The sequence below is a fragment of the Penicillium argentinense genome (assembly GCF_028826775.1).
Source record: "Penicillium argentinense strain IBT 30761 chromosome Unknown utg000004l_segment0_segment0, whole genome shotgun sequence".
Classification (NCBI taxonomy): Eukaryota; Fungi; Ascomycota; class Eurotiomycetes; order Eurotiales; family Aspergillaceae; genus Penicillium; species Penicillium argentinense.
This window is the reverse complement of record NW_026622663.1, coordinates 4,387,404-4,399,925: the sequence shown is the minus strand read 5'-3', so window position 1 is coordinate 4,399,925 and position 12,522 is coordinate 4,387,404. Positions and strand designations below refer to the sequence as shown.

The window sequence follows — 12,522 nt, the reverse complement described above, 5'->3', positions numbered from 1 at the left end:
TTTCCAAAATAGGGAAGGGGCTGCGAAGGACCCAAGCCTTCGGGAACGGCCCGTCTCGCGCCAGTCCGGGTGGACCGGGCTGAGCAACTATAAAAAAAATCACTCAACACCGTTCTTTAGCAATGGCCCCAACACTCATCATTACCTAGCCCCAGTGTCCAAAACATGCGGTCTCTCATCAGCTTCTACACTCAATATTTCCCGCCGCCGCCCACATTCACCGAATCACACGTCGGCCCCCAACCATGCCGCGTGTTCATGATCACCGGAGGAAATTCAGGTCTCGGCTTGGAACTTGTCAAACAGCTATACCCCACTGGCGCCACCATCTATCTGGCCTGTCGGTCTGAAGAACGCGCCGCGACGGCCATGCGGGAGGTGATTAGCTCGGCGGGATCTGACATCAGCACACCCGGCAAACTCAGATTTCTCCATTTGGACCTGAATGATCTTGCTTCCATTCCGAAATCGGCATCAACCTTCCTCGAACAGGAATCCCGATTGGACATTTTGTGGAATAACGCTGGCATTGGCGGGTGCCCTATTGGGACCAAGACACGACAGGGCCTCGAGGGTCATATTGGGGTGAACTGCGTGGCCCCTCTGATGTTTACGCAGGCACTACTGTCGTCACTCAAAAATGCGGCCTGTGATAGTACCCCTGGATCCGTAAGGATCATATGGACCGCCAGTTTGAGTATCGAGTCGCATGCTCCTCGTGGCGGGATCGAGGTGGAGCGAGTCAACTGCGGGAGCACGCAAGATCCCCCGGGTGACTATGCGCAATCGAAAGTGGGGAATTGGTGGTTAGCCATCGAGGCATCGAAGAGGTACGCTGAGCTCGGAATTATCAGTGTCGCGCAAAACCCGGGTCAGCTAGATACAGACGTGTGGAAGCATCAACCTTGGTGGGTCATGATGTTGGTACGACCCACATTGCATGACCCAAGGCTCGGCGCCCATACAATGTTGTATGCAGGGTTTTCGAAGGATCTGGTCGTTGGGGATACACGATACGTGATGCCGTGGGGACGGCTTCGAGAATGGCAAAGTACGCCGCGAAAAGATATTGTTGCAGCTATGCCAGGCCCGGCGGGTACGCAATGGTTCTGGAAATGGTGCGAAGAACAGTTTGAGCCATACGTGTAAATACAAGTGATACATTTGAGAAATTCAATGACTCAATTTTCATCCTCGTCTTGCAAACCAAGGACGGGAGCCTTGAGTTCCGTAGTAAGATGATGGGCGCCGACAAAGAATCCTGCTATCAGACCCACTCCAGAAAATGCAACATACTGCCACCTGTCAGCATTGGGGATCCTTTGAGCATTGGGGGTCACGCACCATAATCCAGACCGTTCTGAGTGACTCGTAGATGGCTTGTCGGGCGACCAGCCGCTGGTCCTGGGGTAGGGCGTTGATGATCTCAACGCTAGCCATTGCAGCTTTTGCTATTTCACTGGCTAGTGATTGCCCGAGAACAGAGACTAATTCCGGGGCTTTCTGTGCCATCTGGTTTTGAAACACGACAGTACCGATGACGACTGAGACTGCCGTAGACAATGTTCTCACAAACCCGATGGTGGCAGTGGCGGTAGCAGTATTCTCCACCCCAACTATAGCCTGGAGGGCTAGCAATGGTCCCTCAAAGTTAAGGCCGACCCCAACGCCAGCGATGATTTGAAATCCCATTATTTTTCCCCAATTGGCCGTGGTATCAAGGTTGATGAGTAGTCCCGCCCCCAGCGTCATTATGGCCAGTCCCACCCACACGGCCGGGACGTATTTGCCCGTCTTCTGAATGAAGAGCCCTGTCAGTGCAGCGGATACCGTAAGTGCCAAGACAAACGGAAGAATGTAAACTCCCGACATGATGGGGCTGGAACCCAGCACCGCCTGGAAATAGAGAGGCAGGTAGTATGCCTCCCCCATGAAAATGTAGCCATGGCAAAAGCAAACTAAGAACGCAGCTATACCGGACCGGTGGTGGAACAGGACCAAAGGAATGACGGGGTACTTGACCAATTTCCATTCGTTGAGGACAAAGAGACCCAGAAGCACACCGGCAAAGACAATCAGACAGATTACCGTGGCCGAGTTCCATGGGTGCGTGACGCCGCCAAAGTCAAGGCCAAGTAACAGCATGATAGTGCTGCCAATGACGAATAAACACCCGGTCCAGTCGACAGCTTTCAACCCACTCCAAATCGGGGTATTGGGAGTCTCAAGCTTGAGGGTGAACCAGAGCAAAAGGAACACTAGTCCAGTGATTGGGAGATTGATCCAGAAGCACCATCGCCAACTAGAGACAGGTTAGCAACCTGCAATGCAACATATAACATGCTAGTATATGTGGGTGAGATCGAACTGCTTAATCTCCGCGTTCTAGCCCCACTGCTCAACACATCGCGCAAACTGCAATCTTGCCTGCATGCAGAAAATTTGTCGTGATGGGACCATAAAACAGAGGGTAGAGAATCACCAAGAACGGAAAGAGGTGGGGTGGTTTGGGAGCTTGTGGCTTGCACGGAGTTCGCTTACCTTGCTCTCTGGGTAAATACTCCGCCGAGGACGGGGCCAACCCCACTCGCCAGGGCCCACACGACAGAGATGAGACCGAAGTATAGCCCCCTGTCTCTCAAGGAAAATAGATCACTGACGCAGATATTCACGAGGGTAATCAGGCCAGCTGCCCCCAGCCCCTGGACGGCCCGGCCGAATAGGAACAGAGCAATCGTATTCCCGACGGAGCAGATCAGGCTCCCGGCGAAAAAAATGCCGATGGCCACTAGGAGCAACGGCTTTCGGCCCCAAATATCTGAGACTTTTCCCCACGCGGGCACAGTGGCCGTGTTGGCCAAAATGTAGGCGCTCCCAATCCATGTATAGGCAGAGCTCGACTGAAAATGACTGGCGATCGTGGGTAATGCGGTCGTAATGATGGTGACATCGAGGGCAGCCACAAACACGCCTGCGCAAAGCGCGCTGAGGACGGTGAACGTTTCCAAGGCCGTTCGGGTTCTGGTTAAGGAAGCGTTCGGGCTCGGCGCTTGGAGATGTTCGTCTGCCGGGATCGGGTCCAGTTCCATGATCGAAATTCCGTAAGGGAAGGATGGGGTTCAGGTTACTTGGAAGAAAAAGCGGCTCATTGCGAGGAGAGATACAGAATAAATGTGTGAAAATATGGCTGGCATTCTATCACGTTGTCATACTCTCAAGCTGGATGAAAGGTGGCAGTAGCAGTATAGCCTCGTACTTCGCAAATCGTATTTCGTACTTCGTACTTCGTTCCCGCTACAGGTCACCTGATCGCTCGGAGCTTCTCCACGCCGCAAGCCTGCCATGACTGCATGGCAAGTGCCTAGTCCTACTCAGGCTAGTTTCTGTCCTTTGACGGCCTCGTTGATGAACGACACCTTCCGCCTCATCAGATCCGGGACATGCTCGCCCTCCAGAATGTCCATGTGGCCCCTTCCTTGCTCAACGTGGATCTGGTTACTCTCCCCTGGGAGCTTGTCGAACACCTCCTGTTGCCCCGCAGCAGGGATGAGCTGATCCCGCTCCGGAACTACAAACATCACCGGCACAGATAGATGTCGAAGTATGGGGGCAGGGCTCCACATAAGCAGCTTCCGATAGGACTGGATGGTGGTGCGATTCACATGGTTTGCGGCGATGGATTGCCGAGTTGGGATGCTTTCATCCTGAGCACTGAGAATCCTCAGAGCGGCATCTTTGTCGACCCCCAAATTGAATCCAGCTGGATTCTCTCCCTGTTGGTTGAGCATTGGGAGGTAGAATGGGTCATTTCCCTTGATTTGAGACTCTCTATCTTTGGCAATCTTGGCCAAAACGCCCGGCAGCTTGGCCGCGGTGAAAGAATACTCCAAAGCTGGGCAGACAGCGACCACAAATCGGGCGCGTGGGTCAACTGCTGCACAAGCTAGTGCGATGGCCCCCGAGAGAGACATGCCCCATACTCCCATCCGGCTCTGGTCTACCATCGAGTGGGCAGCCAGGTAGCTCAGCGCATCCGAATAGTCGTCGATTTGTGTGAAAGGGTCGATGTCGTTGCGTGGTTCGCCATCGCTCAAACCAGTTGTTCGAGGATCATACATGAGAACCGTCAATCCAGCCTGCTGAAATGCGAGTGCCACGTTAGGCAACCCGACCATCTCTTTAACGCCGTTGAACTATCAATCGTCAACCAAAGCATGTCAGACGGAGACGTTTGTACTTACCCCCGGACTCATCACAATACCAGGTCCCCTGCTCGAGGCAATGTACATCCGACCACGGAGGGTGATTCCATCGATTGTCTTGAACTCGACATCTTGTTGGGTGGACATGGCGAAGGCGTCTTCACGTAAATATGGGCTGAAAAATGCGGGCGGCAATGGAGGTCTCCCATGTGTTCACCTCAAATTGCATGCCCTCTTATAGCATGTAGTCTGATAAGCCGGGACTTCCTGTTCTGGACCTTGCCCGAATTTACCGCCTAAAATAGCTTTACGCCCACCGATGGCTTATGCCTAACGCATCATTATCATCATCATTATCAGGCCAGCCACGAGTGATTATCGACTTATGGAGTCATGATAGGATTTGGCCCCTGCTTACGCAACCCTTGCCTGGAGTGGACCAGACCCGAATCCTGCATGGCAGGCTGCAAAGGCTCTGTTTTTGAAAGATATTGGACGTGACAGTACTGTATAGGACAGTTTTGCAAATTTTCGCATTTTCCACTGAATCCTGGAAGTATAGAGGCCGTGGGGGCAGAGAACTGCACGATAATGTGATTTAAAAGGGACTGCTTTCCCCTACTTCTATTATGCAACAATTCCTTTCTGTTTCAAATCGTCTCTCCCTTTCTTTCTAACTCACACATCAACATGGTTATCAACAGCTCTGGTGCCGAGACGTACACTAACGGTACCAATGGCCTTCATGGAACTGCGATTCCGGATGAAGTCGACACAGTTGGTGGTCTTAGTGGCATCCATGAGATCGAGGGTACCGGTATCAATGTGCCTCAGGCCTCACTACAAGAACCAATTGCGGTGATTGGAATGGCATGCAGGCTCCCAGATCAATGTCATTCTCCGGAGGCATTTTGGCGATTTATCGAAAAGGGCAAGATTGCAAAAAATCGACCCCCTTCCTCGAGGTTCAACTTAGATACCCATGTTAGTTACTCAAGCAGACGACTTGGGCAAGAAGCTGACTTGAATAGTACGATGGATCCCTCAAAAACAAGACCATGGCGTCTCCCGGAGGAATGTTCCTCCAAGGCATCGATGTTCAGGATATCGACGCGCAGTTCTTTAAGCTCTCTCGACTCGAGGCATTGTCGATGGATCCGCAACAGCGACAACTTCTGGAAGTTGTCTATGAAGGTCTCGAAAATTCAGGTATCACACTTGAGCACCTGGATAACTCTCCTGTCGGATGCTTTGTTGGGTCTTTCGCCTGCGACTATGGAGACATGCAAGCCCGAGACCCCGAGGACAGAGCTGCTGCGACCACAGTTGGCATTGGACGTGCAATGCTTAGCAACCGCATCAGTCACTTCTTGAACATTAAGGGTCCTAGGTATGTACAACTCTTTTGATTCTCGATGCTAGTCTAACTTCACGTAGTATGACTATAGACACTGCCTGCTCTGGTAGCTTGACCGGTGTCGATGTCGCGAGTCGCTACCTTCAGACCCGCGAAATCAAAGGTGCCATTGTTGCCGGTGCCAATATTTACCTCAGCCCTGAACATGTCATGGACCACCATTTTGGTGCTAATGGCACTGCTTCCCTCACAGGGAAATGTCACACCTTTGATGCCAAGGCAGATGGCTATATCAAAGCCGAGGCTGTCAATATGGTTTATCTCAAACGTCTGGACGACGCTATCCATGATGGCGACCCTATTCGTGCCATTCTACGCGGCACTGCGACTGGAAGTGATGGCTGGACGGCCGGTATTGCCAGTCCAAATTCACAGGCCCAAGCAAGCGCAATTCGACAGGCGTACGCAAATGCAGGAATCTCCGACCTTTCACAGACCAGCTATGTGGAATGCCACGGGACTGGAACCAAAGCTGGTGATGTGATCGAAGTGAACGGTATTGCCTCTGTATTTGGCAAAGACCGAACACCAGAAAATCCTTTGCGAATTGGATCTGTCAAAAGTAACATTGGTCATTCGGAGCCTGCAGCTGGAATTTCAGGCTTGTTGAAAGCCATTCTGGCCCTGGAGAGGGGCATCATTCCTGGAAATCCGACATTTGAAATTCCAAACCCCAATCTCGACTTCGAAAGCCTTTGCCTTCGCCCATCCAAGGCCACGACAAAATGGCCCTCGGTTCCTTTCCGACGAGCCAGCGTGAATTCCTTTGGATACGGAGGGTCCAATGCTCATGTCATTGTTGATGCTGCCAACGGCCTGAGCAAGCATGTTACATCCTACTTGACCGATAGCGATAATCTTTTCGGGGAAGATACATCTCTGGAAAGACCTTACCTTTTGGTGCTTTCCGCCAATGATGAGCAGTCCCTCAAGAATCATGTCTCATCTCTAGACAAGCATCTCTCGGACCCCTCCGTGGATGTCAAGATCAGAGACTTGGCATACACCCTCTCGGAGCACCGCACGCGCCACTACCACCGAGGGTATGCTATTGCGCACAGTACTGACGTCGAGTTTGACGATGTGATTATGGGAGCACCTCGGTCCGAGCCACCCAAGATAGGCTTCGTCTTCACCGGACAGGGAGCCCAATGGGTCCAGATGGGCAAAGATCTGCTCAACTTCCCTCTAGCCAGAAAGGAGTTAGAATCTCTTGATAGCGTTTTGCAAAAAATGCCAAACCCTCCTCAGTGGTCGATTATCGGTGAGTCTCTTCAAAATTTTGACTTGATTCAAATATCACATACTAACAAAGTCAGATAAACTGGTTTCTCCCCTTAGTGCTGATGAGCTTCGCAGTCCGGAGCTCTCACAGCCCCTTGTAACCGCCCTGCAGCTTGCAATTCTGGCGCTTTTGAAAGCAGTTGGCATCTCATGCAGCTCAGTCGTTGGTCACTCGTCCGGGGAGATAGCAGGTGCTGTCATGGCTGGCCGAATTACCGCTGATCAAGCTATTAAGATTGCTTATTTCCGCGGAAAGGCTACCTCAAATGCTATCTTTTCCACTGCGGTCGGTATGATGGCTGCTGGACTTGGGCCTGAGGCGGTGAAGCCATATATTGAAGACACGAGCATCCAGATTGCCTGCTTCAATAGCCCAGAAAGTGTTACACTTTCTGGAGATAAATTTGAGCTGCAGTCTATTGAGCAGAAAATCAAGGCTGACGGTCACTTTGCTCGTCTACTCCAGGTTGATGCTGCTTACCACTCAAAGCACATGAATGTGGTGGCAGATGAGTACCTCGAAATGCTGGAGAGTCACGTTGATTGGTCGCAAACGAGCCCAAACTTTAAGGCTACGTCTATGTTCTCGTCTACCTTTGGTAAAGAGGTTGACCAGGACCTTGGTCCGAGCTATTGGGTTCGCAACATGGTCTCGCCTGTTCTCTTCAATCAAGCTGTGCAGCAAATGATCTCCCCTTCAGAGGGCGTGGACCTGTTGATCGAGATTGGACCCAGCAACGCCCTCTCTGGACCTATAAATCAAATCAAAAAGGCCGTCGCACCTACCACTGAATACCTGTCTGCCTGGAAACGAGGCCCTGATGCAATTAATACAATGCTTGGCATGGTTGGTCAGCTTTTTATCATGGGAGTCCCGGTTAAGCTGGCGGAAATGAACAAGGACACTCAACTTTCTCCTCCTTCAATGATCGTTGATCTTCCCAACTACTCGTGGAACCACTCCACCAAACACTGGCACGAGAGCGAGTCAAGTAGCGATTGGCGATTCCGCAAGTTTGTGCATCACGATCTCTTGGGCAATAAGATTCTCGGCACACCTTGGACACAGCCAACATGGAAAAAGGTCATCAAAGTGGATGACTTGCCGTGGCTGCGAGACCACAAGGTATTTTCCCTTCTTCCCTCTTGTAATACTTCAACTAACCTTCACAGCTCGGTGACGGAGTAATTTTCCCTGCCTCTGGATACATTGCCATGGCCATTGAGGCCATTTACCAGAAGAGCAGAGCGCTCGGTCGTCTACCTGCGACAGTCAGCGTCGATCAGGTGTCCTACAAATTGCGGAACGTGAACTTCTTCCGTGCGTTGCCCGTTGATGACGAAGATGGCAACACTAAGATTATGCTTGCTCTCAACCCATGTGCAAGCACACCAGATACTTGGCATGAATTCAGGATTTCTTCTATCTCTGGAGAAATTATCAATGATCATTGCCAAGGACTTGTCAGTCTATCCGAGGAGACCACCCAAGGTATGTTTTCGATGACTTTGTTCGTGTCAACAGTGCCTGACATTTTCTAGTGGGACCCCCAAGCGAACTGCAGCCTCTCCGGCACAGCTCCCCGGCCTCGACCTGGTATAAGGCAATGCGAGATGTAGGATACAGCTTCGGTCCCAGCTTCCAACAGCAGCTCCAAGTTGAGTCTACCGCTGGACATCGCTTCAACCGTGCCACAGTCTGTTTGGAGGAGCCAGAGTCCAAAACACGACAATCTTTGTATCCGATGCACCCTGTGAGCATTGACTCCTGCTTCCAAACAGGTGCAGCGTCTCTTTGGGCCGGCCACCGAAGCTCTGTTACCAGCCTTATGCTACCGGCTATGATCGATGACTTGACTGTGATGGCACAAACGTCTCGGCCAGAGGTTGGATTGGCGGTTGCAGACGCTGAATTTACTGGCATTGGACGAGACGATGACCCTCGTCGATACAAGTCTAATGTGAAGGTCTACGACAACGCGAATGGTAATCTGCTGTTCCGGCTTTCCGGACTTCACTACCATGCCCTTGATGCTAGTGTGGAAAGCCATGCAGCACACACATACACATGCCTTACATGGCAACCGGATTTCTCTTTCCTTTCCAATGATCAGCTCGCTACCCTACTTGAGGTCCCTGAATCCGGAAGCAGTACGGATCGCGCCGTTTCCAAAATTAGGCAAGCAATCAATCTCATCGCCCATAAGAATCCCCGTCTGCGAGTTCTGGAGCTTGACTTGGTTGACAAGGCTGAAAGTGTCTGGGTTGATCGCATCAAACCCTTCGTTTCCGATGTTGCCAAAGAGCTTGAGTATCATTTTTCGGTGCCTTCGCAGAATGCTGTTCTCTCTGCACGGTCAAAATATGGAAGCTTCAAGGTGGATTTTGGGGTCCATGAATTGGATGCGCCGTTTGACACACTGGAAGACAAGGGCGCTTTCGAATTAATTATTCTGAAGGTGTCCCTGTATCACGCGAACTTGGCTGCGGATGTGCAGAAAGCACGAGAACACCTTTGCGAGAGAGGAATCATCTGTGTTCTGTATGACACAAGTGCGGTTGGAGGAAGCATTATTGACCTCGCCGGATTGGAAAGACTACCGACTACCCAGCCTCTGCAAGTTGCTGGTGAACTCCAACTCGCCTACTTTGGGTCTGTATCGGCCAAGGAAAGCTCGCCCTCCACATCACTTATTCATCTTCTGCACTTCAAACCGCCAACTGAACTCAAATCGAAGGCTAAAGAATTTCTCTTGAATGGCGGTTGGGATGTCATCGAACATCCATTGCCTTTCAACGAGGTGCCTGAAAATGGAACTGTTGTGGTGTTAGATGAGATGGACTCTCCAGTCATCTCTCATCTTACGGATGATCAATTTGAGTCTTTCCGCAACCTCATCGAGCGTCGATGTCGTCTCCTTTGGGTCACAAGAGGCGCACAAATGCAGGTGACACACCCTGAGCATGCGCTTTTCTTCGGTACTGCTCGCTCGCTTTATGGAGAAGACCCAACCGCTTTAATCGTGACCCTGGATGTCGAAAATGTCGAGGGAGCAAACAGCCTTGGCGCTATTGACTCCGCGTTGAAGCATCTCGTTTACGCCGAAACACTCGAGTTCGATGATCATGAGTTCGTTGAGAGGAACGGATTGATGTACATCAGCCGAATCATTCCCGACAAGGCGGTTAACCAGGCCGAGAAGGACAATACTCAAGGACCTGAGCCTCAAACACAGCCCCTTCACAGCCATCCATCTACTGTCCGTTTGGTTAGTACGCGTACTGGAACCATCGAAAGCCTCAAGTACGCAGAGCAGCCCGCAGGTGTATTTGGAGACCGCGATGTAGAGATCGAGGTTCATGCCGCAGCACTCAACTTCAAGGATCTGGCGCACGCCTTGGGATTCGTTGCATCGAACGAGCGCCGCCTGGGCTTGGAGTGCACCGGAATTGTCACTCGACGTGGAAAGGACGCGACATCTGTTTCTGTTGGGGACCGCGTCTTGCTGATTCGAAAGGACGGCGGTGGTTTCGGCAACCGAGTGACCAGCACAGTGGAGGGTGTTCAGCGGATTCCTGACTGGATGTCGTTTGAAGATGCTTCTACCCTGGGTGTGTGCTTTATGACTGCCATCTACAGTCTCATCGATCTGGCTAGCACTCAACCGGGTCAGGTATGCTTTCCTCCCTAACGATTAAGCCTTTGTATTGACATAGATTGTAGGTCGTTTTGGTTCATGCGGGCGCAGGAGGTGTGGGATTGGCAGCTATCCAGATCTGTCGCTACCTCCAGGCGGAAGTATATGTGACTGTCGGATCAGAGGAAAAGCGTCGTTTCCTGCGAGAAAACTACGGAATCCCAGAGGACCACATGTTCTCATCCCGATCAATCTCCTTCGCCGCAGACCTCATGCGAGCAACTGACAACCGTGGAGCGGATGTGATTCTGAATTCTCTGACTGGTGATCTGTTGCATGAGTCCTGGCGTTGCTTGGCTCCTAACGGGAACTTCATTGAAATCGGAAAGAAGGATCTGCTTGATCGAAACAACATCTCTCTGGCGCCTTTCAGCCACAATGCTTCTTACCGATCATTTGATCTGTCGCTGAAGGCCGTTTCTTTACCCACGTTCGATCGACTGATGAAGCAGATCTTCACCTTCGTCAATGATGGTGTTATCAAGCCACTCCCCATCTGCAGGACTTTCTCGTTCGCTGATGTCACAGATGCTTTCCGTTACATGCGAGATGGAAAGCACATTGGCAAGATTGTGGTGACTGATAAGAACCGTGATGCTGTCCAAGTTCCAGTTCGTTCATTCAAAACAAAACCCTGTAGCTTGCAGATGAAAATCTTGCTAACATGGACTAGATCATCCCGGTCCTCCCTGCGATGCAGCTGAGAGAAGATGTTTCGTACCTCATCAGCGGAGGCTTCAAGGGCCTCTGTGGCTCTCTTGCTCTTTACTTGGCCCGCAGCGGAGCAAAGAACATTGCGGTCATTTCTCGAAGTGGATACGATGATGATGCCTCCCAGAGTATCATCTACCACCTCCAAGCTATGGGGGCACACATAGACCTGATAACTGGTGACATCACCAAAGTCGAAGATGTGCGACGCGCATTCTCCTCTACCAGGAAACCAATCGGTGGAATCATCCAGGGCGCTATGGTGTTGCGGGTGTGTGAGCCCCTTCAATTCTTTTGCTGAGTGAATGCACAGCTAATGATTCTAGGATAAAATCTTCCCCAGAATGACTCCAGATGAGTTCCGCACGCCAATTGACCCCAAGGTAACCGGAACCTGGAACCTGCACAACCTAGCTATCGAGAAAGACCTCAAGCTCGACTTTTTCACACTCCTGTCCAGTGTCAGTGGTGTTGTCGGTCAAAGGGCCCAAGTGAACTACAGTGCCGGCAACGTTTTCCAGGATTCCTTTGCCGTCTATCGACGCTCTCTTGGACTTCCAGCATGCTCTGTCAACTTGGGAGTCATCGAAGATGTCGGATATTTCACAGACCGTGACCACCTCAGTCGGAGATTGGAGTCGCAAGGCTGGACCCCTATCAATGAAGCCCTTCTGCACAAGATACTGCGCTTCTCGATTCTCCAGCAGAGCACCTCGCCGACAAACCCAGAGAGCGCTTCGCAGCTCATCACGGGTATCCCTGTCCCCCTCTTTCCAAATTCGCCTATGCAGCCGTACCACCGATGGAGCGCCCTGAGACCGACGGCTGCAGCGACTAATGCCGGTGGTGACGGTCAAGAACGCCACCTGAGCGCACTTAAGAATGCATCCTCGAGTGGCGAAGTGGACCACCCGGCTCTCCTTGCATCGGCTGTGGAGGTTGTGAATGCAGTCTTGATGCGCAGCTTGGGAATGAAGGATCCGTTGGAAATTAGTCGACCTCTGGCCAGTTACGGAATCGACTCCTTGGTCGCAGTTGAATTGCGTAACTGGGTGCGATCAGAGCTTGGAATTGAAATTAGCGCGTTGGATATTGTGGGCGCAAAGACCTTGGTTTCGCTTTGCGAGGTGATTCTGAAAAGATTGTTGGCATAGACTGCTACTGATGTACGGGGCAGTTAGACTGAACTTTTTGATTTCGGAAATATTGT

The 12,522-nt window shown here is 51.4% G+C and overlaps 4 protein-coding genes across 4 annotated transcripts; 2 read left to right on the top strand and 2 right to left on the bottom strand.

Annotated features, from left to right (window-relative positions):
* Nucleotides 1-165: 165 nt before the first annotated feature.
* Nucleotides 166-1,149, top strand: N7532_004570 (uncharacterized protein; the record flags this gene model as incomplete). The annotated part of the gene is made up of 1 exon (XM_056617064.1): nt 166-1,149. The coding sequence occupies one exon, from the start codon at nt 166-168 to the stop codon at nt 1,147-1,149; it is 984 nt and encodes a 327-aa protein (XP_056477421.1).
* A 32-nt stretch (nt 1,150-1,181) lies between these two features.
* On the bottom strand, nt 1,182-3,089 carry N7532_004569 (MDR family MFS transporter; the record flags this gene model as incomplete). The annotated part of the gene is made up of 3 exons (XM_056617063.1): nt 1,182-1,295; nt 1,345-2,302; nt 2,542-3,089. The coding sequence occupies 3 exons, from the start codon at nt 3,087-3,089 to the stop codon at nt 1,182-1,184; spliced, it is 1,620 nt and encodes a 539-aa protein (XP_056477420.1).
* Nucleotides 3,090-3,371: 282 nt separating this feature from the next.
* On the bottom strand, nt 3,372-4,349 carry fma-AT (acetyltransferase fmaC; the record flags this gene model as incomplete). The annotated part of the gene is made up of 2 exons (XM_056617062.1): nt 3,372-4,193; nt 4,242-4,349. The coding sequence occupies 2 exons, from the start codon at nt 4,347-4,349 to the stop codon at nt 3,372-3,374; spliced, it is 930 nt and encodes a 309-aa protein (XP_056477419.1).
* A 543-nt stretch (nt 4,350-4,892) lies between these two features.
* Nucleotides 4,893-12,466, top strand: fma-PKS (polyketide synthase fmaB; the record flags this gene model as incomplete). Its single annotated transcript, XM_056617061.1, has 9 exons — nt 4,893-5,186; nt 5,234-5,592; nt 5,640-6,883; nt 6,939-8,029; nt 8,077-8,395; nt 8,446-10,577; nt 10,628-11,212; nt 11,275-11,583; nt 11,639-12,466. 9 exons carry the CDS (start codon nt 4,893-4,895, stop codon nt 12,464-12,466), a joined length of 7,161 nt encoding a protein of 2,386 aa, XP_056477418.1.
* Nucleotides 12,467-12,522: the final 56 nt, after the last annotated feature.